Source organism: Zonotrichia leucophrys, chromosome 10 (genome assembly GCF_028769735.1).
Source record: "Zonotrichia leucophrys gambelii isolate GWCS_2022_RI chromosome 10, RI_Zleu_2.0, whole genome shotgun sequence".
Lineage (NCBI taxonomy): Eukaryota > Metazoa > Chordata > Aves > Passeriformes > Passerellidae > Zonotrichia > Zonotrichia leucophrys.
Window position 1 is genome coordinate 3,262,000 of NC_088180.1, and position 24,136 is coordinate 3,286,135.

The following is a 24,136-nucleotide window of genomic DNA, read 5'->3' on the forward strand; positions in this document are numbered from 1 at the left end:
GTGGGGGTAAGAAACAGTTCTGGGAATTTTGGCGAGGGAAATCCCATACATTTTTATAGGGATTTTTTTTTTTCTGTTTTCCTGCTGGAGAGAGTGGAAGTTGGGATTTGGGAATTTTGGGCTGGGAATGGGGTCAGGAATGGGGACAGTGGGATTGGGAATGGGGACACTGGGAATGGGATTGGGGACATTGGGAATGGGGACACTGGATTGAGGACATTGGGAATGGGAATGAGGACATTGGGATTGGGGACATTGGGAATGGGAATGGGGACAGTGGGCTTGGGGACAGTGGGATTGGGAATGGGGACATTGGGAATGGAACGGAATGGGGACATTGGGATTGGGGACAGTGGGATTGGGGATGTTGGATTGGGAATGGGGACACTGGGACTGGAATGGGGACATTGGGAATGGGAATGGGGACACTGGGAATGAGATTGGAGACATTGGGAATGGGGACAATGGATTGGGGACATTGGGAAGGGAATGGGGACAGTGGAATTGGGGACATTGGGAATGGGATTGGGGACATTGGGACGGGAATGGGGACACTGGGACTGGGGATGGGACATTGGGAATGGGGACAGTGGGATTGAATGAGGACATTGGAAAGAGGGACACTGGGATTGGGGACACTGGGATTGGGGACACTGGAATTGGGAACACTGGGATTGAGGACACTGGGACAGGAATGGGGACAGTGGGATTGAACGGGACAGTGGGAATGGGACACTGGGATTGTGGACATCAGGATGGGACTGGGGACATCGGGACAGAATGGGGACATGGCATGGGAATGGGGACAGTGGGATGGAATGGGGACAGTGGGATTGGGGACATGGGATTGGGTACACTGGGATGGGAATGGAGACACTGGAAATGGTGACACTGGAATAGGGACAACTGGGATGGGATTGGGGACGCTGGGAAGGGAATGGGGATACTGGGATGGGAATGGGGACACTGGGATGGGAATGGGGACACTGGGAAGGGAATGGGGATACTGGGATGGGAATGGGGACACTGGGATGGGAATGAGGACACTGGGACAGGACTGGTCACCCTCCCTGCCTCATTCCGGGGATTCCCTCCCAGAGTGACCCCTCGGACACCGTGGCTTGTGGGATTTATCAGGATTTCCATTGATCCTTGTGGGATTGTTTGGGATTTCCATCGGTCCTTGTGGGATTTATCGGGATTTCCGTCGCTCATTCCGGGGTTCAGGGGGAATTCCGGCGCCTGAGGCCGATGGCCAGCGCGGCTCCGGCCACGGCCACCCCGGCCACCGCACAGGCCAGCGCTGTCCCCACGGCCAGCGGGGCCACCGCGCCTGCGAAGGGACACCGAGGGACATGGAGGGGAGCGGGGATTGTCCCCGGCTGCCACCCACGGTCACACATGTCACCAGTGTCACCCAGTGTCACCGGTGTCACCTCAGGGACTCACCCTGGTGGCCCTCGGGGCGCTGGCCAGGCTGGGCACTCGAGAGCAGCACGGGACCGATGACAACGTCAGCTTCGGAGGTGGCACCTGGGGACAAGGGACAGTGAGGGACAGAGAGGAGGGATCACCCCCTCTCCACAGTCCCCATGTCTCCCTGTCCCCCTGTCCCCATGTCCTGTTGTCCCCATGTACCCCGTCCCAGTGTCCCCATGTCCCCACGTCCCTTGTATCTCCAGTGTCCCCATGTCCCCACACTGTCCCCTCACCGTCCCCGTCCTGTCTCCGGTAGCGGTGGCCGTTCCAGGTCTCCGCTGGCCTCCGGCCGCAGTTGCCCAGCTCGCAGCAGCTGCAGATGTCCCTTGTCCCCTCCACGGGCGCCCAGCTGTGACAGGGAGGTGACACTGTCAGCCGGTGCCACCGTGGAGGTGCCACCGTGGAGGTGACACCACTCAGGCGCCACCTCAGAGGCATCACCACGGAGATGCCACCAGGGAGGTGACACCACAGAGATGCCACCAGGGAGGTGACACTACAGAGGTGACACGTGGGAGGTGACACCAGGGAGGTGACACGGGGGAGGTGACACGGGGGAGGTGACACTCACGTGTTGCGCGCCTTGCTGAAGGAGCAGGCCTTGTTCTGCGCGTCCGGGCTCTGCTCGGCCGGTGTCACCTTCAGGTGACACGTGATGTAGATCTGCACCAGGGGACACTGCTGGGGACACCGCAGGGACACCGGGGCGGCGCTGGGGACAGCGGGGTGTCCCCAAGGTGTCCCCGGGGTGTCCCCAGGGCCTTACCAGGCTGCGGGGGTCGCCGGCGAAGCGGAAGGCGTCGATCTGGAAGCGCAGCACGTCCTGCCGCGGCCGGGGGGTGACAAAGGCCGAGCTGGTGGCATCGGAGCGCCCGTCCACCAGGCAGCTGTGGGGACAGCGGGGTCACACCCCGGGGACAGGGTCACACCATGGGGACAGCAGGGTCACAGCCCTGGCTGGCATCCCGAGTGTCCCCAAAGTGTCCCCAGATCAGCTGGGGAAGTGACAAGTGCTCAGCACCTCCTAGACCTCAAAATGTCCCCAAATTGTCCCCAGCTCTCTCATTGAAGTCACCACCCCGTGTGTGTCACCCAGACTCCAAATTGTCCCCAAACGTCCCCAAGTGTCCCCAAACTCACCTGTTGAAGTTGATGAGGGTGTAGTGGGGCAGGATGAGGAGCCACCCTCCCCCTGACCCCAAAACATCCCCAAATGTCCCCAAACTGTCCCCAAATGTCCCCAAGTGTCCCCAAACTCACCCATTGGAGTCATTGATGGTGCAGCGAGGTGTCGCCACCCCCTGACTGTGTCCCAGACCCCAAAGTGTCCCCAGACATCCCCAAATGTCCCCAGGTGTCCCCAAACTCACCCGTTGAAGTCAATGATGGAGCACTGGGATGGGATGAGGTGTCACCGCCCCCTGACTGTGTCCTTCACCCCAAATTGTCCCCAAATGTCCCCAAATTATCCCCAGACGTCCCCAGCATACCCATTGAAGTCGATGATGGCGTAGGGGGACAAGGAGAGCTCACCAGCCCCTGGGTGTCCCCCAGACCCCCAAACATCCTCAAATGTCCCCAAAACATCCCTAAATGTCCCCAAAACACCTCCAAATGTGCCCAGATGTCACCATATGTCCCCAGTAGTCCCCAGACGTGCCCAGCACACCCGTTGAAGTCGATGATGGCGTAGCGGGACAAGGAGAGCTCATCACCCCCTGGCTGTCCCCAAATATCCCCAGATGTCCCCAAACCACCCCCAAATGTCCCCAGGTGTCCCCAAACCACCCCAAATGTCCCCAAATGTCCCCAAACCACCCCCAGATGTCCCCAGATGTCCCCAAACCATCCTCAGCTGTCCCCGGCAGCCCCGGCGCTCCCGTTGAAGTCGATGATGACGTAGTGGGACAAGGAGAGCCCATCACCCCCTGGGTGTCCCCAAATATCCCCAAACATCCCCAAATCACCCCCAAATGTCCCCAGGTGTCCCCAAACTCGCCCGTTGAAGTCGATGATGGCGTAGTGGGGCTCGGTGCCCGCGCCGGGGCCCAGCGTGGCCACGCAGGAGTCGACGAAGAGGCGCAGGGGGACGTGGCTGTGGGCGCCCACCTCGGCCTGGATGTTCAGCACGTCCCCCAGGCGGAACGCCGAGAGATCCCGCTCCGAGCTCCAGTCCTCTGGAAAACCCCATGGGAAAAGGGATGGGAAAGGGAGAATCCCAAAAAATCCCACTCTGAGCTCCAGTCCTCTGGAAAACCCCATGGGATCAACCCCAAACTGAGCCCAAAATGGGAAATGGGATGGGAAAGGGGGAATCCCAAAAAATCCCACTCTGAGCTCCAGTCCTCTGGAAAACCCCACGGGATCAACCCCAAACTGAGCCCAAAATGGGAAATGGGATGGGAAAAGGGGGAATGCCGAGAGATCCCGCTCCGAGCTCCAGTCCTCTGGAAAACCCCACAGGAAAAGGGATGGGAAAGGGAGAATCCCAAAAAATCCCACTCTGAGCTCCAGTCCTCTGGAAAACCCCACGGGATCAACCCCAAACTGAGCCCAAAATGGGAAATGGGAAATGGGAAAGGGGGAATCATGAGAGATCCCGCTCAGAGCTCCAATCCTCTGGAAAACCCCACGGGAAAAGGGATGGGAAAGGGGGAATCCCAACAAAATCCCACTTGGAGCTCCAATCCTCTGGAAAACCCCACGGGAAAAGGGATGGGAAAGGGGGAACTTTGAGAAATCCTGCTCGGAGCTCCAGTCCTCTGGAAAACCCCATGGGATCAACCCCAAACTGATCCCAAAATGGGAAATGGGATGGGAAAGGGGGAATCATGAGAGATCCCGCTCAGAGCTCCAATCCTCTGGAAAACCCCATGGGAAAAGGGATGGGAAAGGGGGAATCCCAAAAAATCCCACTCTGAGCTCCAGTCCTCTGGAAAACCCAATGGGATCAACCCCAAACTGATCCCAAAGGGGGAAAGGGGTGGGAAAAGGGGAAATGGGGGAATCCTGAGAAATCCCTCTCTGAGCTCCAATCCTATGGAAAACCCAATGGGAAAGGGGATGGGAAAGGGGGAATCCCAGGAAATCCTGCCCTGAGCCCCAGTCCTCTGGAAAAACCAACGGGATCAACCCCAAAGTGACCCCAAAAGGGGGAAAGGGAGAACCCCAAGAAATCCCACTCGGAGCTCCAGTCCTATGGAAAACCCAATGGGATCAACTCCAAACTGATCCCAAAGGGGAAAAGGGATGGGAAAGGGATGGAAAAGGGGGATGGAGAAAAGGGGGGAAGGAAATGGAGAAATGGGGGAAAGGGGGGAAAAGGGACAGGAAAGGGGGAAAAGGGGATGGAGAAATGGGGAAAAGGGGGAAAAGGGATGGGAAAGGAGGAAAAGGTCAGGAAAAGTGGGGATGGAAAAGGGAGAAAAGAGACGGGAAAGGGATGGGAAAGGAGGAGAAGAGTGGGAAGGCCGCGATCCCGCACCGTTCATGAGGCGCAGGGAGAACAGGAGCTTCTCCTGGGAGGCCAGGGCCGAGTTGAAGGGAGACCAGGTGGGACGGATGGAGCCGCTGGAGACGTTATCCCGCCTGGAAAAGGGAGCGGGGTTGGAATGGGATCAGGAATGGGACACTGGAGAAGTTATCCCACCCAGCAAAGGAAATGGGATTGGGAACGGGATCAGGAATGGGGACACTGGGATGGAATGGGGCCATTGGGAATGGGGACACTGGAGCCGCCTGGAAAAGGGAATGGGATTGGGAATGGGGACACTGGGGTGGAACCAGGACGCTGGGAATTGGGAAACTGGGAATAGGACACTGGGACAAGAATGGGGACATCGGGATAGAAATGGGCACACTGGGATGTTATCCCATCTGAAACAGGGAATGGGATCAGGATGGGGACACTGGGATGGGAATGAAGCACTGGCAATGGGAATGCTGGGAATGGGGAAATTGGGAATGGGGAGTCACTGGTGACGTTATCCCACCTGGAAAAGGGAATGGGATCGGGAATGGGACACTGGGAGTGGGGCATTGGATGGAATGGGGACGCTGAGATGGGAATGGGGACACTTGGAATGAGGAGCCACTGGAGGCATTATCCTGCTTGGAAAAGGGAATGGGATCAGGAATGAGGACACTGGGATGGAACAGGGACACTGGGAATTGGGAAACTGGGAATAGGACACTGGGACAAGAATGGGGACATCGGGATGGAAATGGAGAAATTGGGAATGGGGACACTGGGAATGGGGAGCTGCTGGTGATGTTATCCCACCTGGAAAAGGGAATGGGATCAGGATGGGGACGCTGGGATGGGAATGAAGCACTGGCAATGGGAATGGGAATGCTGGGAATGGGGAAATTGGGAATGGGGACACTGGGAATGGGGAGGCGCTGGTGACATTATCCCACTCGGAAAAGAGAATTGGGATTGTGATATGGGAATGGGACAGAGGGAATGGGGACAGTGGGTGGGAATGGAGACCCCAGAATGGGAATGGGAATGCCAGGAATGCAGGATGGGATCTGGGAATCCCAGGAATGTGGGATGGGATGCTGGGGACACTGGGAACGGAGCTTGGACACCAGGATGGGAATGGGGAGCCACTGGTGACCTTATCCAACCTGGAAAAGGGAATTGGAAATGGGAATGGAGACACTAGGAATGGAACAGTGGGAATCTGGGATGGGATCCCTGGATGGGAATGGGATTCCCGGGAATGCCGGGAATGTGGGATGGGGTCCGGGAGAACCTGGGGTAGTGGCACTCGATGGGAATGACGGCCGGGTCGCTGCGCACGATGGCGGGATTGCTGCCGGGGCTGGGATCGTAGCTCAGGAGCGTCCGGTAAATCAGGGAATCCGGAGTGACCTGGGAATGAAACCCGGGAATTCCGGGGGGAAGGGATCCTCAATCCAGTGTGAGCGGGAATTGGGAGGAATGAGGGAATCTGGGAGTAAAAACTGGGAATTCTGTGGGAAAAGTGTTCCTCAATCCAGAGCGAGTGGAAGTGGAAGAAATCAGGGAACCTGGGGTGATCTGGGAATAGAAACCAGGAATTCCGTGGGAAAAGGGAATCCAGAAAATGCAGGAATTGAAAGAAATGAGGGAATCCACAGTGATCTGGGAATGAAAACTGGGAATTTGGGGGAAAAGGGTTCCTCAATGATGAGTGATGGGGAAGCGGAAGCAATGAGGGAATGTGGGGTGATCCAGGAATGAAAACTGGGAATTTGGGGAAAAAGATGTTCCTCAATGCTGAGTGAGTGAGTGGGAAGTGGAAGAAATCAGGAATCTGGGGTGATCTGGGAATGAAAACCAGGAATTCTGTGGGAAAAGGGAACCCAGAAAATGAGGGAATTGAAACAAATGAGGGAACCTGGGAATAAAAATCAGGAATTCCGTGGGTGTCCAATCAGGGGAGTCAGGAGGGTGAGTGAGAATTCCAAGAAATCGGGGAATTCAGGGTGATTTGAGAATAAAAGTGGGGAATTCCGTGGGAGAGGCCACTCCTCATCCCAGCAGCACCACTGGGAATGCTGGGGGAATTCATGGAAATGGGGGGAAAAGGTTGGAAAAGGGAGAAAGGGATGGAAAATCACAGTTTTCACGGAGTTGAATTAAACCCGAGGGAAAAGACGCTTTTCCCACAGGAATGGGAAAAGCTGCGGGAAAACCGGTCAAATCCCCAGGAAATCGCGGCTCCTCCTTCCCCTGGAATGATCCCGGATCCAGCCCCTGGATCTCCGTGAAACCGGGAACAGGCGCGGCCCCGGAGCCGCTCCCGGTGGGAATTCCGGGGTCCCGACAGGACTCACCGGGATTCTCCCACATCCCGCCATTCCCTGGGAGATATCCCGGGATGGGAACGGGACTCACCTGGATTTCCCCCGACACCCCCGGATCTCCTGGAGCCTCTCCCGGGTGGAATCCCAGGATCGGGGCGGGATCCCGGGATCGGGACAAGGACTCGGGAATCCGCACGATCCCGGGAGCCGCTCCCGGTGGGAATCCCGGGATAGGAGCGAAATCCCGAGATCAGGACGAGACTTACCTGGATCTCCCTCAAAACCAGGGATTTTCACGGACCCTGGAGCCTCTCCCGGTGGGAATCCAGGTTGGGAATCCCGGGATAGGAGCGGAATCCCGGGATGGGAACGGGACTCACCTGAATCTTCCCGGACACCGCGAGAGCCGCCCCAGGTGGAAATCCCGGGATGGGAACAAGGACTCACCTGGATCTCCCCTAAATCTGGGATTTGCACGATCCCGGGAGCCACTCCGGGAATTCCGGGATCGGGACGGGACTCACCTGAATTTGCCTTAAATCTGGAATCCGGAAAACCGCGGGAGCCGCTCCGGGTAGGAATCCCGGGATAGGAGTGTAATCCCGGGATTGGAACGGGACTCACCTGAATTTGCCTTAAATCTGGAATCCGGACAACCGCGAGAGCCTCTCCCGGTGGGAATCCCGGGATAGGAGTGGAATCCCGGGATTGGAACGGGACTCACCTGGATCTTCCTCAGAGCCTGGGATTTGCATGGACCCGGGAGCCGCTCCGGGTGGGAATCCCGGGATAGGAGCGGAATCCCGGGATGGGAACGGGACTCACCTGGATTTTCCTTAAATCTGGGATCCGGACAACCCCGGGAGCCGCTCCGGGTGGGAATTCCGGGATCGGGACAGGGCTCAAACCCGGGAATCCCCACAATCCCGGGAGCCTCTCCCGGTGGGAATCCCGCTCGGGAATGCCGTTTGGGAATGCCGGGATGAGGGGCGGGGCTCACCTGGACGGTGCTGCCGCACTCGTGCAGGCCGGCGCTGAAGGTGACGGTTTTCTGGGACGGATCCATGCGGGAATGTTTGCAGGCGGCGGGGCCCAGGCTGAGCTCGGCGGCGCTGACCAAGCGGCCGGTGCCGAACAGGTCGCGGTGCACGGTGACCACCAGCTGCGCCTCCTGGCACTGCACTTCCACCGGGATCTGCGCCCGGGAATGCCACCGGGAATGCGGCTGCTCCGTGTCCCCCCAGCCCCAGGAATTGGGATGGTTGGGATGGTTGGGATCGCTCCACGCCGGCTCCCAGGGCGGAGGCGCCGCGGCCGCGGGGGCCGCGCAGAGCAGCGCCAGGAGGAGGAGGCGGATTTGGGAGCGCATCCCGGAAAATCCCCGCGATTCCCAGCGCGGAGCATCGGCCCGCGTTTATATCCCGGTGGGAACCGGCCCAGATTCCCCCCCTTTGGAATTCCAAGGGCGCCCCTGAGCGCGCCCCCGTCATTTCCGGGGTGCGAGGGGTCGGGATGAGCGTTCCCGGCGGATTTTTGGGAATTGTTTATCCCGGCAGGAGCCGCCGAGCCGCGGGCAGAGGGAATTGTTTGGGCTCGGCGCTGATAAGGAGCGAGCGGAGGCTCCGCTTTTCCCGGGATTCCGAATTCCAGGGATAACCCCAGAACTCCCGGAGCGCTGCTCTCCCCTCGGATGAGGAATTTGGGACGGGGGGAGGGGGGTTATCCCCAAAAAAAGATGGAATTTTGGCTCCCACCTCGCTCCCGGGGCTGGAATTTTGGGGTGCCCGGTGATCCAAACCCCTCTGGATGCGCAAATTCCGGGTTTTTTTTGGGATGCAACGCGGGATCCTCTCCCTTTTCCCAAAAATCCTCATCCAAGGCTCCGCTTTTCCCCGGGATCCCGAATTCCAGGGATAATCCCAGAACTCCCGGAGCGCTGCTTTCCTCTCGGATGAGGATTTTTGGGAAGAGGAAAGTGGGGGGAGAAGGTTCTATCCCAAAGAAAAAATGGGATTTGGGTTTGGATCATCGGGAATGACAGAGACTCCCCCGAATTCCAACCCCGGGAGCCAAAATTCCATCGGGATTTTTTGGGATAGAGCGTGGCTTCCCTCCCCCTCTTCCCAAAAATCCTCATCCAAGGCTCCGCTTTTCCCCGGGATCCCGAATTCCAGGGATAACCCCAGAACTCCCGGAGCGCTGCTTTCCCCTCAGATAAGGATTTTTGGGAAGAGGAAGGGGGGGAATAACGTTCCATCCCAAAGAAAAAATGGGATTTGGGGGGGGTCGCTGTCACCCCATAACTCCAGCCAAAATTACTTTTTTTTTTTTTTTTGGAATGGAACGAGGGGGGAAAACAAGGCCCCGGGATGATCCCCGGAATTCGGGATTCCGGAGAAAAGCAGAGCTTTGGATGAGGATTTTTGGGAAAAAAAGAAGGAATTTCGGCTCCGACCTCACTCCCAGGTTTGGAATTTTGGCGTCTCGGGTGATCCAAACCCCTCCGGATGCAAAAATTCTTTTTTGTTTTTTTGGGGTACAAGCTGGGATCCCCCCACTTTTCCCAAAATCCTCATCCAAGACTCTGGGATCCCAATATTCCAGGGATAATCCTAAAATTCCCAGGATTTCCCCTCGGATGAGGATTTTTGGGAAGAGGAAGGTGGGGGGAGAAGATTCTATCCCAAAGAAAAAAATGGGATTTGGGTTTGGATCCTCGGGAATGACAGAGACCCCAAAAATTCCCACATTTCCCCCAATTCCAGGGATCATGTTTTCCCCTCGTTCAATCCCCCCAACAATGAAGGAATTTTGGCTGGAATTATGGGGTGACAGTGACTCCCCCCCAAATCCCATTTTTTGGGGGGATAGGACGAGGGGGAAACACCACTCTGGGATTATCCCTGGAATTCAGGAAAAACCAGAGCTTTGGATCAGGATTTTTTTGGGGGGGTTGTATCCCAAAAAAATGGGATTTGGGTTTGGATCATGGGGAATGATGGACACCCCAAAAATTCCTACATTTTCCCCAATTCCAGGGATAATCCCAGAACCCTGGAGCGCTGTTTTCCCCTTGGATGAGGAATTTGGGGAGGATCCCATGTTCTATCCCAAAAAAATGAAGGAATTTTTGTTCTCAGGCTGGGAATTTTGGGATGTCCATCATTCCCGGTGATTGGATTCACAAATCCTGGCGGTTTTTTGGGATACAGCCTGGTTTATCCCCCTTTTCCCAAAAATCCTCATCCAAGTCCCCAGGATCCCAAATTCCAGTGTAAATCCTTCATTCTATCCCCCCTAAAATTATGGGATTTGAGTTTGGATCATGGGGAATCACCCAGACCCCAAAAATTCCTTCATTTTTCGCCCTCCCAACTCTTCCCATTCCATTGCATCCAAGGAAAAGGGGAAAACAGGGAAAACTCTCTGGAATAAATCCCATGGATTTTCCAGGCTCATTCCAAATTTTCCATTTTTTTTTTTTTTTTGGTGGGGTTATTTCATGCCCTTTGTTTTCCCAATCCCGGATTTTAATGGATTTTTAAATGGAATGCTTTTTTTCTTAATGGAATTTTAAATGGAATTTCTTTTAATGGAATTTTCAAATTGATTTTAATGGAATTTTAATGGAATTTCTGTCCCCCCTCCCCTTTCCCAGTTTTCCAGCAGCTCCATTTTTCCCAAAATCCCAAAATCCCTCTCCCCCCTTTTTTTCCTGGGAAAAAAAATCTCAGATATGGAATTTTTTTTTTTCCAAAATCGACCCCAAAGGAATTCCTGGCATTGATCCCAAAAGAATTCCAGGGGTTTTGGAGCTGGAAGCGGCTCAGCATTCCCAAAAAATTTTTTGGATCGGCATCAACCCCTCAGCTGCTTCCAGGGGTTTTCTGCTCATCCCAAAATCCCCCAATCCCGGGGTTTTTTAGTTTTTTTTTTATTTCCCTGAGTTTAAAACACTGCGGAAATTCCCGGAATTCCAGAGGCTGAGCTCCTGCGTCAGGGAGATATCGGGAATTTCCCCCGAGGGGGGAAAAATCCTTGGATTCAAGGCTTCTCCTCACCCCAGGAAACTCCGGGATCCCTTCGGGATTTGGGGGAAAATCCTTCGGGATGGAGCCAGAGGAAAAAAAAAAAAAAATCTGGGATTTTATGGGGGGGTTCCATAGGGAAAAGGGAATTTCTGATTTCTTGAGGAAAAATGGGAGAAGGATTTTTTGGGAATTCTCAAGCATCAAATCCGTGTTTTTTTTCCCCATCCCATTTTTCCTAAAAGCTGAGTTTTAATCCCAGGAATTTTGGGAGCTCTGGGAATTCCAAGGGTTTTGCCTCATCCCAGATTTCTTTGGGATTTTCCCAGATTTTCCCCAGATTTTTCCCTCATTCCCAGCTCTGGGGTTGGGGTTTGGGCTCTTCCGGAGCTTTTAGGATCAAAATCTCTCTGGATCCTGGGAAAACTGAGGGAAGATCCAAAAAAAACCGTGAGGGATGATCCCATAAAAACCTGGATTGGGAAGGAATCCATGAGGATTTGGAGCCGGGAATTCTTTCCCAAATCCAAGGATTTGGATCACCCCAAATCCCAAATCCCCCTCGGAATCTCATCCCAAGGAATCCCAGCTGAGGTGATCCCACAATTCCCAGTTTTTCATCCCAAATCCAAGGGGAGCAAATCCCAGCTCTTCCCTTTCCCACAAATCCCCAAATCCATGAAAAACCCCAAAATCCCCTCCAGAACTCCCAAATTTTTCCTTTCCCAGCCCCACAAAATCCTGGGATTTGGGGATGGCAGTGGGAAAACCCCAAAATCCCATAAAAAAGAGGGAAAAAAAGCAGGAAAAGGGAATTTCAGAGCCGCTTTTGGGATTGGGGGAGGGAATTCTGAGCACAGGAATTCCAAGGATTGTTTATCCTGGTGGGATCCGAGAATTCCAAACAATCCTTGGAGCAGGATCGGAATTACGGGGTTTGGAGTTCCTGGGGGTGAAATTTCTGCCTCTCTCTCATCCCAAACTGGGACTTTATCCCAAAAAACTACCCCGGATTTGTTCCCATTCCCGGATTTTCCAGAATGTAAAAAAATCCATGGAAAAATGGGAATTTGGGAAGAGCTTTTCCCTTTTCCCAGAGGTTCTTCCTGGGAAAAATCCCAGCTGGAGGAGGGGGGGATCTGATTCCAGAGGGATTCCTGGGATTTTTGGGATCAGGAAGCTCCAAAGGTAGGAAAAATTGGGAAAAAATCCCATCCAGGATCCCAAATTCCCTCCTGGAAAAAGGCTGATCCCAAATCCCAATGGGAATTCTGAGCTCTTCCCCCTTTTCCAAGGGCCAAAACCCCAGGGGAAAAAAAAAAAAAAAAAAAAAAGGATTTTTGGGATTTGGGGGTCCTGGAATTTTTCTGGGAAAAAAATGGATTTTTGGGATTTGGGATCTCGGCATTCCCATTTTTCCCAGTCCCAAACTGGGATTTGGGATCCCAGAATTCCCATTCTTCACAATCCCAAACTGGGATTTGGGATCCTGGCATTCCCATTTTTCCCAATCCCAGATTTCCCTCTCCAGCCCCTCCAAATCCTTGGGAATTCCTTCGGGGTGGATTTCCCAGGATCTCCTGGGATTTCTTGGGAATTTCAGGAATCCCCTTTGGGATATTTGGGAATATTTGGGAATTCCCCCTGGAGCGAGGATTTCCCGCTCTGGATTGGGGTTTCCATGGGAATTCCAGCTGGGAACAGGAGAATGCCATGGGATCACTGGGGGTTTTTGGGGTTGGGAATGGGACCCCAAATGGGGCAAATCCCAGGGAATTCCAGGACCCCGATCCCGACCCTTGTGGAGTTTGGGGTCACCTGGGTTTGGTGACACTGAAGGGACACCAGGACGAGCTTTGGGGACACTCAGAGCCACCACAGAAGGGCTTGGGGTCACCTGGGCTTGGTGACATTCGAGGATTTGCGGTTCCCCGGGATTGGGGACGCTCCAGGGACACCAGGGCAGGATTTGGGGTCACCAGGGTGAGGTTTGGGGTCACCCGGGGTGGTGGCACTCAGGGGACACCAGAGCAGGGTTTGGGGTCACTGGGGTCAGAATGACACTGGAGGATTTGGGGTCATTTGGGTTGGTGGCACTTAAGGGACACCACTGAAGGGTTTGGGGTCACCTGGGGTGGTGGCACTGGAGGATTTGGGGTCACCTGGGGAGTGACAGAGTTTGGGTTCACCTGGGCTTGGTGACATTCCAGGGACGCCAGGACGAGCTTTGGGGACACTCCAGAGCCACCACAGAAGGGTTTGGGGTCACCTGGGCTTGGTGACATTCCAGGGACACCAGGACGAGCTTTGGGGTCAGCTGGGCTGAGGGCTGATGAAATCTTTTGGGGTTTTTTGGCTGCCACCCCAGGTGACAAACCCGAGCGGTGCCACCCCAGGTGACAAACCCGAGCGGTGCCATCCCGGGTGACAAACCCGAGCGGTGCCACCCCAGGTGCCACGGCGGGGACAATGCCCCGGAGCTCCGGGATCCTCCCGCGGTCCCGGCCCCGCTCTGGCGACACTGGCGCCACTGGCGAGGTGGCGTTGTCGCCAGCGCGGGGTTGGGGACAGGAAAGAGGAGCGGCGGCGCTTCCTGGTGGCTCCGTCATGTGACAGCGCCGGAGCGGATCTGATCCCAAATCCCGGCCCGGTGAGCGCATCCCGATCCGGGAACGCGGGGATTTGGGATCGCGGCACCCCGGCCATAACAGGGGCGGAGTTTTGTCCCCAAAATCCCCGCCCCGGCCTTGTGGCGGTGCCACCCCCTGCGTGTGGCAGGGTGGGAATGGGGCCGGGAATGGGGCCGGATTGGGGTGGGAATGGGGCCGGATTGGGGTGGGAATGGGGCCGGGAATGTCCTTCGGGACGGGGCGGGGCTGGCGCGGCCCCACCGCGGGGACAATGGGGACGGAGCGGGCCCGGAGCGGCGGGGGCGGGGCTCGGACACCGGAACCGCCCCCACGGAACCGGCAGCGCCTTCCCGGTGCCTGAATCCCGGTCCCACATCCCCATCCTGATCCCACATCCCCTTCCCGGTGCCTGAATCGCCCTCCCGCATCCCCATCCTGATCCCGACCCCACATCCCCACCGCGATCCCACAACTGCATCCCGGTCCCACATCCCCATTCCCATCCCGGTCCCTGAATCCCCATCCCGATCCCACAGCCCCATCCCGGTCCCGGTCCCACATCCCGATCCCACATCCCAATCCCGGTCCCATATCCTCATCCCCATCCCATAACCCCATCCCGATCCCGCATCCCCATCCCCGTCCCATATCTCACATTCCTACCCCGGTCCCGGTCCCACATTCCGGTCCCACGTCCCCATCCAGTTCCCACATCCCGATCCCAACCCCATATCCTCATCCCGATCCCACATCCCCATCCCGGTCCCTGAACCCCCATCCCGATCCCACATCCCCATCCCGATCCCACATCCCGGTCCCACATCCTGATCCCGGTCCCCCATCCCGATCCTACAGCCCCATCCCGGTCCCATATCCCGATCCCCATCCCAGAATCCCCATCCCGATCCCGCATCCCCCCGGTTCCCGCACACCCGGATTCCCCCGGCACCGCCCCACAGCTCCCGGTCTCCCCTCCCTCCCTCCGTCCCTCCGTCCGTCCCTCCGTCCGTCCGTCCCTCTGTCCCGCCCTCTCCCCGCCCTCTCCCCGCTCCTCCTCCCGCCGCTCCCGGCCCCGCCGCGACCCCGCAGGTACCGGGGGGACACGGGGACAAACCGGGGGACACAGGCACAAAGCGGAGCCCCCCGAGGGGACAAACCGGAGCCCCCCGAGGGGACACAGGGACACAGCGGAGCCCCCGAGGCACCCACGGGCGGTTCCTGCCCGGGGAGAGGGGGCGGGTGCGTTTGTGGGGCGGGCTGGGAAGGGGATCCCGGCTTTTTCTGGCTCCCCCAAATATTTACTGGCGGGACGGGGGGGGTTTGTCCGCGCTGCCGAGCTGGGAGTGAGGAGTGGCGAGGAGGACACCTCTGGGGACATCTATGGGGACATCTATGGGGACAGGGCTGGGGACAGGGATGGGGATACCCCTGGGGAAACCTTTGGGGACAGGGCTGGTGCTGGGGACAGAGTTGCTGGGGTGTTTTGGGGTCGCTGCCCGGGAGGTTTTGGGGTCACTGCCGAGGGGGTTTCGGGGTCACCACCAAGAGGGTTTTGGGGTCGCTGTCCGGGAGGTTTGGGGTCGCTGTCAGGGTGTTCCCCCTTTTTCCTCCGTCGGAGCAGGAAGGGGCGGTGGCCGCGGCGGCGCCGAAACCGTTTTGCTTTCGTTTCCACCGTCGCTTGGGAAATCCCAAATTCCAGGAAGGCCGAGAGCTCGGGGAGGAACCTGCGAGGGGCGGGACAGCAGAACCCCGAGCGGGATTCACGGGGCCGAGCCCCAACTTCCTCCATCCCACGGGACAATCCCGCATCTCTGCAGATGGAGACGGAACCGGAGCCAGAAGCGGAACCGGAGCCTCACCCAGAGCCGGGCCCCGCCGCGCCGGCCTCCCCTCCGTGCCCGGCGGCGGCGGAGGGCGAGGGTGAGGATGAGGATGAAGACGAAGATTTCCAGTTCCTGCGGTGCGATGGCTGCGGGCAGGACTCGGCGCAGCCGCGGCTGCTGCGCTGCCTGCACACGCTGTGCCCGGGCTGCCTGAGCGACACCAAGCAGTGCCCGCGCTGCCAGGCGGCCACGGGCGCTCCGGCCGTGGACAACCTGCTCTTCTGCAACCTGCGGAGCCGCCTGCAGCTCTGGCGGCAGATCCGCAGCTCGGGCGGGCCCGGCTGCAGCCGCTGCCGCGCCGAGGCGGCGCTGGTGTGGTGCTCGGACTGCGAGGAGTTCTTCTGCGGGCGCTGCCTGGAGGAGCACCAGTGGTGGCACAAGAAGAAGGCGCACCGGGTGCGCAGGGTGGAGGAGCTGCGGGCGGGCTCGGCGCGGCAGTTCCTGGAGGACACGCGCGGCTCCTGCAGCCTCTTCTGCTCCAGCGACAGCCACCCCGAGGAGAGCCGCGTGTGCAGGTGGGAGCGCCGTGCCCAGCCTCAAATGGGGGCGTGGGACCAAACCTCATCCCGGCCCCAAATCTTGTCCTATCTCCAAATCGTGTCCCGGCCCCAAATCTTGTCCTGGCCTCAAACCTCATCCCTGCCCCAAATCTTGTCCTGGCCCCAAATCTTGTCCTGGCCCCAAACCTCGTCCTGTCCCCAAATCTTGTCCTGGCCCCAGACCTTGTCCTGTCCCCAAATCTTGTCCTGGCCCCAAATCGTGTCCCATCCCCAAACCTTGTCCTGTCCTCCAATCTTGTCCCGTCTCCAAATCTCATCCCATCCCCAAATCTCATCCTGTCCCCAAACCTCGTCCTATCCCCAAACCTCACACTGTCCCTGCACCTCAGTCTGTCCCCAAACATTGCCATGGCCCCAAATCTTGTCCCGTCCCCAAATCTCATCCCATCCCCAAATCTCATGCTGTCCCCAAACCTTGTCCTGGCCCCAGACCTCATCCTGTCCCCAAACCTTGTCCTGTCCTCAAATCTCACACTGTCCTCACACCTTGGCCTGTCTCCAAACTTTGCCATGGCCCCAAATCTCATCCCGTCCCCCAAACCTCGTTCTGTCCCCAAATCTCATCCTGTACCCAAATCTCACTCCCAAATGTCCCCTGTCCCCAAATCCCATGCTGTCCCCAAACCTTGTCCCCTGCCCAAAGCGTCGCCCTTTTCCCAAAACTCCTTCAGCCCCCCAAACTCATTCTGCCCCCAAACCTCATCCTGTCCCCAAATCTTGTCCTGTCCCCAAATCCTGCCCTGCTCCAGGAGGTTTGGGGGTGATGCTCCAGCCTGGAATGTGCTGGAGTGGGATGGGCCCAAATCTATCCTGTCCCAAAGCCTCACACTGCTCCCAAATCCCCTCCTGTCCCCAAATCTCCTGTCCCCAAAGCTCTGCCATTGGGGACTGATGGCAGTGACCCCACAGAGACCCCGGGGAGCTCCAGCAGGGATTTGGGGAAAGGCTCCAGAGAGGGCTGGACATGGTCTGGGATGTCCTGGGATGGGCACTGACCATCGCTGACCATCACTGACCATAACTGACTCTGTCCATCCCTGCCCTCTGACGATCACTGACCACTGACCATCACTGACCATGACGGGACCCCTGTCCATCACTGACCGCTGCCCATCGCTGCCCAGTGTCCATCCCTGACCCTTGTCCATCGCTGACCCCTGTCCCTCCCTGCCCCGTGTCCCTGTCCCCCATCCCGGGAGCCAATCCCGGTACCCCTCAGCACCTCCCGGCTGTCCCCCCGCGTGTCCCTGCTGCCACCGCTCCCTGACGCCCCCCGTGTGTCCCCTGCCAGCATCTACTGCCCGCGCTGCGAGCGGGCTCTGTGCTGTCCGTGCGCGCTGCTGGACACTCGCCACGCTCCCTTCCGCGACCTGCGCGCCGAGAGCCGCCGCCGCCAGGACGAGCTGCGCTCGCTGCGCCGGGACCTGCGGCGCCTCCGCCGCTCCTTCGAGGCGGCGCTGGGGCGGCTGCGGGGCGAGGCGGCGCGGCGGGAGGAGCAGCGGGAGCTGCTGCGGGAGCGCGTCCGCGCCAGCGCCGAGCGCCTGCAGGAGCTGGTGCGCAGCGAGGCCGAGGAGCTGCGGGCGCTGCTGGAGGCGCGGCCGGAGCGCGGGCGGAGCGCGCTGGCGGAGGAGCTGAGCGGGGCCGAGGGCGCGCTGCTGCGGCTGGAGGCGGCCGAGAGGCTGGTGGAGAGGCTGGGGCGCTACGGCGGCGAGCAGGAGCTCATGGACATGCAGCCCTTCGTCAAGGCGGCGCTGCTGGAGCTGCGGCGGCTGCGGCCGCCCGAGCCCCCCGAGCTCCGAGAGCCGCCCGACTTCGCCGAGTGCCGGGCGCGGCTGCGGGCGCTGGTGGAGCGCGTCACGGGCCGGCCGGGTGAGCGCTGGGCCGGGCTGGGCTGGGCCGGGCTGGGGAGGGAGCTCCGGGCTGGGCTGCAAAGCGCCCTCGGTGAGCAGGGACAGCGCTGGATCCTCCTTCTCCTTCTCCTTCTCCTTCTCCTTCTCCTTCTCCTTCTCCTTCTCCTTCTCCTTCTCCTTCTCCTTCTCCTTCTCCTTCTCCTTCTCCTTCTCCTTCTCCTTCTCTTCTCCTTCTCTTCTCTTCTCCTTCTCCTTTCTCCTTCTCCTTCTCCTTCTCCTTCTCCTTCTCCTTCTCCTTCTCCTTCTCCTTCTCCTTCTCCTTCTCCTTCTCCTCCTCTCCCCGATTTCCCTGCTCCAGCCCCTCACCCCCAGAACCGGGATTTGCTCCGTGTTTTTTGTGGAGCCCTCTGGGTGTCCCCCAATCCCGGTGGCTCTGGGTACTCTCATTCCCGGCTCCCCGGAGCCTCCCAAGCCTCCGGGGCCACCCCAATCCGGAGGGAAGGGGTTTGGAGCTGCCAGGCGGGATTTTCCTGGCTCTGGAGGCTCCAGCTCGGGGTCTCATCCCGGTTTTCTCCGTTCCCAGATGTCCCTGAGGTCGAGGTGGGCCTGGAGAACAACCTGGTGAGACATCGGGGTGCTCCTGCCCCATCCCAAACCTGCACCTCTCCTTTCCCTCCCCATCCCGGTATTCCAGCGTTTCCTCACCCACGAATTCCCACATCCCACCAGGCACTGCTCCATCCCTGGGGAATTCCATGACCACGGGATCAGCCCCCAGACCCATCCCAAACCCTCCGTGCCTCAGTTTCCCCATTCCCGAGGGTGTTCCCGCCCCTCCACTGGGACCCAAGTCCATCCCAACTCCCCGCTCTTCCCACAGGAAGAGGATCCAACCCATCCCAAACCCCGCAGCGTCTCCCCCAGCCTGGAGGAGATCCATGTGGAGGAGGTGAGGTCCCTCTGTCCCAACCAGGTGAGATCCGCTGGGATCCCAATCCCATCCCAGATCCCAATCCCAATCCTGATCCCACCCCAATCCCAACCCCAATCTCATCCCAATCCCAATCACACTCCAATCCCAATCCCAATGCCAATCTCACCCCAGTCCCAAAACCAATCCCAACCCCAATACCACTCCAATTCCACCCCAATCCCACTCCAATCCCTATCCCAACTCAAATCCAATCCCAACCCCAATCCCACCCCAATCCCACTCCAATCCCAACCCTGATCCCAATCCCAATCCCACTCCAATCCCACCGCCAATCCCATCTGAGATCCCAATCCCAACCCCAACCCCAATCCCACCCCAATCCCGATCCCGCTTTTCCAGCCTCTCCCGCTGCCCTGCTGGAAGCGGCCGCTGCCCAGCACGGAGAGGGGCAGCCAGGTGTCTCCCAAACTCCTGAAGCTGGAATGTGACCACGAGCCAGGCCCCAGCCGTCCCAAATCCCAGTGGGAATTCCCGACGGAGCCCGGCCCCTCCACGTCACGGCACAACTGCGTCCATGCCGGTGACACAGGTGGGCACCGGGAATGTCACCGTCCCTGCTGTCCCGCTTTTCCTCATCCCATGGGATCATTCCCGGCCTTTCTGTGCCCCTGTTGCATGGGAATCTTGGCCAAGGGGGGGGAGGATCCAGATCCGTAGGGTGAGGGATCCATGGGATGAGGAAACTGTGGAATTCAGGATCCATGGAGTGAAGGATCCAGGAGGTGAAGGATCCATGTGGTCAGGGATCTGTGGGATGAGGGATCCATGGGATGAAGGATCCATGGGGTGAGGGAACACTGGGATGAGGGATCCGTGGGATGAAGGATCCATGGAATTCAGGATCAATGGGGTGAGGGATCCATGGAATGAGGGATCCATGGGATGAAGGATCCATGGAATTCAGTATCCATGGGTGAGGATCATGGAATGAGGATCCATGGTGAAGGTTCATGTGGTCAGGATCTGTGGATGAGGGATCCATGGGTTGAGGGATCCATGGAATTCAGGATCCGTGGGATTCAGGATCCATAGGATTCAGGATCTGTGGGATGAGGATCATGGGTGGGATCCATGGGGTGAAGGATCCATGGGGTGAGGGATCCCTGAAATTCAGGATCCATGTGGTCACCACCATTCCAGGGATTGCCCCCACGCTCTGGTTGGTTCCTGGTGCAAACCTCAGGAACGTTGATCCCGTGGGATCCGGAATTTTGGGATTTCCCTTGCAGAGGGCGGCAGCATCATCATCTGCAGCTCTGACGACAGCGACGAGGACACCGTGGTGGTGACGGTGACACCGGAGCCGCCCCCGTGCTGACATCCCACGGGATCCTCCGGCCTCATCCCGCAATTCCCGGCCTCCCATTCCCAGATTTCTGCTTGGACTTTCCTCTTCTTGGCCAATCCCAAATTTATTCTTGGACTGAGCTCTGGTGTGCCAGAGTGGCCTCAAATCCCACCTGGATCTGCTGGGATCTCCCCTTCAATGCTTTGAGGTTTCCTGGGAATGTTGTTCTCCTCTTAAATCCTGTCTGCGTTGATCCCAAAATAAAATTTGGGATGGGAGTTGGGATCTGTGCTGGCGGATCCCGTTCCCGAGCCCCCCCAAAGGTGGGGAGATGATCCCAAGGGTGGGATCCCCTCTGGGATCCCCCATCAGCACTTGGAGCAGGGAATTCCTTGGGATTTGGATTAGGATTGGGATTGGGATTGGGATTAGGATTGGGATTGGTGTTGGTTTCCTGGTGTAATGAGGGCTTAAAATCCCAGGTTTTTTATATCTCCCCTCAATAAATCTGCTCTGGGATAAAATTCCAGCTTCTTCCTCTTCTTCCCACTCTACTTTTCCCAACCCATCCCAAGCAGAGAGAAAATCTGGGAATTCTGGGGTGAAACCTGTCCCAGCTCCCTGTTCTGGGCACCGATCCTGGCATTTTAGGGACAGGAGAAGTTCCCGAGGGCAAGGAGAGATCCCAGGGATAAAATCCCCACATTCCATGAGTGGAGGAGCCTGATCCAGGCACATTCCCACAAAAAACCAGGAAAAGAGGGCAATGGAATTTCCCTTTCCCAGGATAACAGTGTGGGATTGTCCCGAGGGAAAACAGGGAATGAATTCAGGGCTCTGCTTTTATCCCAGATCCCATTTTTTTTTTTTGGGACACCCCAGCCCCAGGAATGTTTTCCATGGATTAAATTCCCGGGATTTGTGCGTTCCTGCCTCAATCCCAGCTGGATTTGGGATTCCCATTTTTAGGGCTCACAAAATTCCCATGATTTGAGTGTTCCTACCTCAATTCTGTCTGGATTTGGGATTCCCAGATCCCAATTTTGGGGTTCCCCACTCCAGGAATATTTTCCATGGATTAAATTCCAGGGATTTGCACATTTCTGCCTCAATCCTGGCTGGATTTGGGATTTTTAGATCCCACTTTTGGGGCCCCCAAAATTCCTGGGATTTGTGTGTTCCTCCCTCAGTCATGGCTGGTTTGGAATTCCCAGATCCCACTTTTGGGGCTCCCCATTCCAGGAATGTTTTCCATGGATTAAATTCCCGGGATTTGAGCATTCCTGCCTCCGTCCTGGCTGGGTTTGGGATTCCCAGATCCCATTTTTGGGGCTCAAAAAATTTCCCATGATTTGAGTGCTCCTGCCTCAATCCCAGCCAGATTTGGGGTTCCCAGATCCCAGGTTTGGGGTTCCCAAATGGCACTCGGTGTCCCATGCGGGTGGCACTTGGTGTCTCCATGCAGGTGAGGTGGCACTGGGTGGCAGTGTCGCGGCGCGGGCGGTGTCGCCGAGCGGGGCTGGCTGTGACAGGGCAGTGCCACCACCAGGTGTCCCCCTTGCACAGCGGCTCGCGGGCTGGCGCTGCTCTGGGGACACCGACACGGGGACACTGAGCCTGTGACACTGACACGTGTGACATTCGTGACACTGACACGTGTGACATTGGTGACACTGAGCCTGTGACACTGACCCTGTGACACTGGGGACGCCCTGTGACACTGACACGTGGGACAGTGACATGGTGACATTGGTGACACTGACACGTGTGACACCGATGCTGTGACACTCACATGTGTGACACTGACACTGCGACCCCGTGACACTGACACAGTGACACTGGTGACACTGACATGGTGATACTGGTGACACTGACACGTGTGACACTCACACATGTGACATTGGTGACACTGGCGATACTGACTCTGTGACACTGGGGACACCGGCATGGGGACACTGACCCTGTGACACTGAAATGTGTGACATTGGTGACACTGACATGGGGGTACTGGGGACACTGACACGTCTGACACAGACCCTGTGACACTGGCCTTGTGACATTGGTGACACTGGGGACAGTGACAACTGTGACGCTGTGACACTGAAACGTGTGACATTGGTGACGCTGACCCTGTGACACTGGGGACAACGACGCAGGGACACCAACACTGTGACACTGACACGGTGACCCTGTGACACTGATATGGTGACCCTGTGACACTGATATGTGTGACACTGACGCTGTGATGTTATTCCCAATCCCACAGTGATCCCAAAGGATCAGGACGTTATTCCCAATCCCACAGCGATCCCAAAGGATCAGGATGTTATTCCTGACCCAGCAGCAATCCTAAAGGATCAAGGACATTATTCCCAATCCAGCAGAGAGCCCAAAGGATCCAGGATGTTACTCCCACACTCCCAGGCTGTGGGATCAGGATGAGCTTTTCCCTGCCTTGATCCTGCCCCAAAGCTCATCCATCCCAAAAAACGGGGCTGGCACTTCCAGGGGGGCAGAACAGCTCCCAAAAACCCCAAATCCTGGAAAAATATGTCTAAAAATACCACAAAAATCCCACTGTCCCAGATTTTCCTTCTATACCAGGAAAATCCCATTTTCCAGGTGTTTTTAGGGCTGTGAATGGCTCTGCTGGAATGACATTGATGATCCTGATGGGATGTGATCAATAATTCCTGGACCCTTTAATAAATTCCCAAATGAACACAGGAAAAAGGGAGTGAGGAGAGGGAAAGGGGGAAACGAGATGGGAAAATAATGGGATAAATCTGGTGTGGGGATGGGAACGGATCTGTGCTCTCCATGGATCCACCCATCCATGGATCCATCATCCATCCATTCTTTATCCATCCATCCATCCATCCATCCATCCATCCATCCATCATCCATCCATCCATCCATCCATCCATCCATCATCCATCCATCCATCATCCATCCATCATCCATCCATCCATCCATCATCCATCCATCCATCCATCATCCATCCATCCATCCATCCATCATCCATCCATCATCCATCCATCCATCATCCATCCATCCATCACCCATCCATCCATCCATCCATCCATCCATCATCCATCCATCCATCCATCCATCATCCATCCATCCATCCTCCATCCATCCATCCATCCATCATCCATCCATCCATCTCATCCATCCATCCATCCATCCATCCATCCATCATCCATCCCATCCATGCATCATTCCATCTCATCCATCTCATCCATCCATCCATCCATTCATCCATCCATCCCTCCATCCATCACCATCCCATCAATCCATCCATGCCATCCATGCATCTCATCCATCATCCATCCATCCATCCATCCATCATCCATCCACATCCACATCCATCCATCTCATCCATCCATCCATCACCATCCATCCATCCATCCATGGATCCATCCATCATCCATCCATCCATCCATCATCCATCCATCCATCCATCCATCATCCATCCAGCATCCATCCATCCAATCCATCCATCATCCATCCATCCATCACCCATCCATCCATCCATCCATCTCATCCATCATCCATCATCCATCTCCATCCATCTCCATCCATATCATCATCATCCATCCATCATCCATCCTATCCATCCATCCAT

General features: G+C 57.1%; 2 protein-coding genes across 9 annotated transcripts; one reads left to right on the top strand and one right to left on the bottom strand.

The window, feature by feature from the left end:
- Positions 1–795: 795 nt before the first annotated feature.
- Positions 796–8,663, bottom strand: LOC135452082 (zona pellucida sperm-binding protein 3-like). Its single transcript, XM_064721845.1, has 9 exons — positions 8,276–8,663; positions 6,240–6,358; positions 4,964–5,067; positions 3,479–3,656; positions 2,246–2,366; positions 2,051–2,142; positions 1,713–1,828; positions 1,450–1,533; positions 796–1,333 (listed from the first exon to the last, which is right to left on the bottom strand). The coding sequence occupies exons 1-9, from the start codon at positions 8,642–8,644 to the stop codon at positions 1,224–1,226; spliced, it is 1,293 nt and encodes a 430-aa protein (XP_064577915.1). The 5' UTR covers positions 8,645–8,663; the 3' UTR covers positions 796–1,223.
- PML (PML nuclear body scaffold) lies at positions 8,171–21,032 on the top strand. Of its 8 annotated transcripts, none has more exons than XM_064721843.1 (7): positions 8,171–8,217; positions 15,751–16,331; positions 17,668–18,245; positions 18,810–18,847; positions 19,107–19,199; positions 19,560–19,749; positions 20,361–21,032. In XM_064721843.1, the coding sequence occupies exons 2-7, from the start codon at positions 15,751–15,753 to the stop codon at positions 20,507–20,509; spliced, it is 1,629 nt and encodes a 542-aa protein (XP_064577913.1). In that variant the 5' UTR covers positions 8,171–8,217; the 3' UTR covers positions 20,510–21,032. The 8 variants fall into 8 exon arrangements, with proteins under 8 accessions (XP_064577913.1, XP_064577910.1, XP_064577909.1 ...); XM_064721840.1 differs by lacking the exon at positions 8,171–8,217 and adding an exon at positions 13,793–13,953; XM_064721839.1 differs by lacking the exon at positions 8,171–8,217 and adding an exon at positions 14,125–15,022 and having other exon boundaries at positions 15,555–16,331.
- The last annotated feature ends 3,104 nt before the right edge of the window (positions 21,033–24,136 follow it).

Excerpts from the sequence above, each read along its gene's own strand:
- LOC135452082 (XM_064721845.1), bottom strand. The coding sequence starts at position 8,644 with ATGCGCTCCCAAATCCGCCTCCTCCTCCTGGCGCTGCTCTGCGCGGCC. Across the intron at positions 6,359-8,275 it reads AGTGCGGCAGCACCGTCCAG|GTCACTCCGGATTCCCTGAT; the intron begins GTGAGCCCCGCC and ends TTTCATTCCCAG. Across the intron at positions 1,829-2,050 it reads TTCAGCAAGGCGCGCAACAC|CTGGGCGCCCGTGGAGGGGA; the intron begins GTGAGTGTCACC and ends TCCCTGTCACAG.
- PML (XM_064721843.1), top strand. The coding sequence starts at position 15,751 with ATGGAGACGGAACCGGAGCCAGAAGCGGAACCGGAGCCTCACCCAGAG. Across the intron at positions 19,200-19,559 it reads GGTCCCTCTGTCCCAACCAG|CCTCTCCCGCTGCCCTGCTG; the intron begins GTGAGATCCGCT and ends CCGCTTTTCCAG. Across the intron at positions 19,750-20,360 it reads CGTCCATGCCGGTGACACAG|GGATTGCCCCCACGCTCTGG; the intron begins GTGGGCACCGGG and ends CCACCATTCCAG.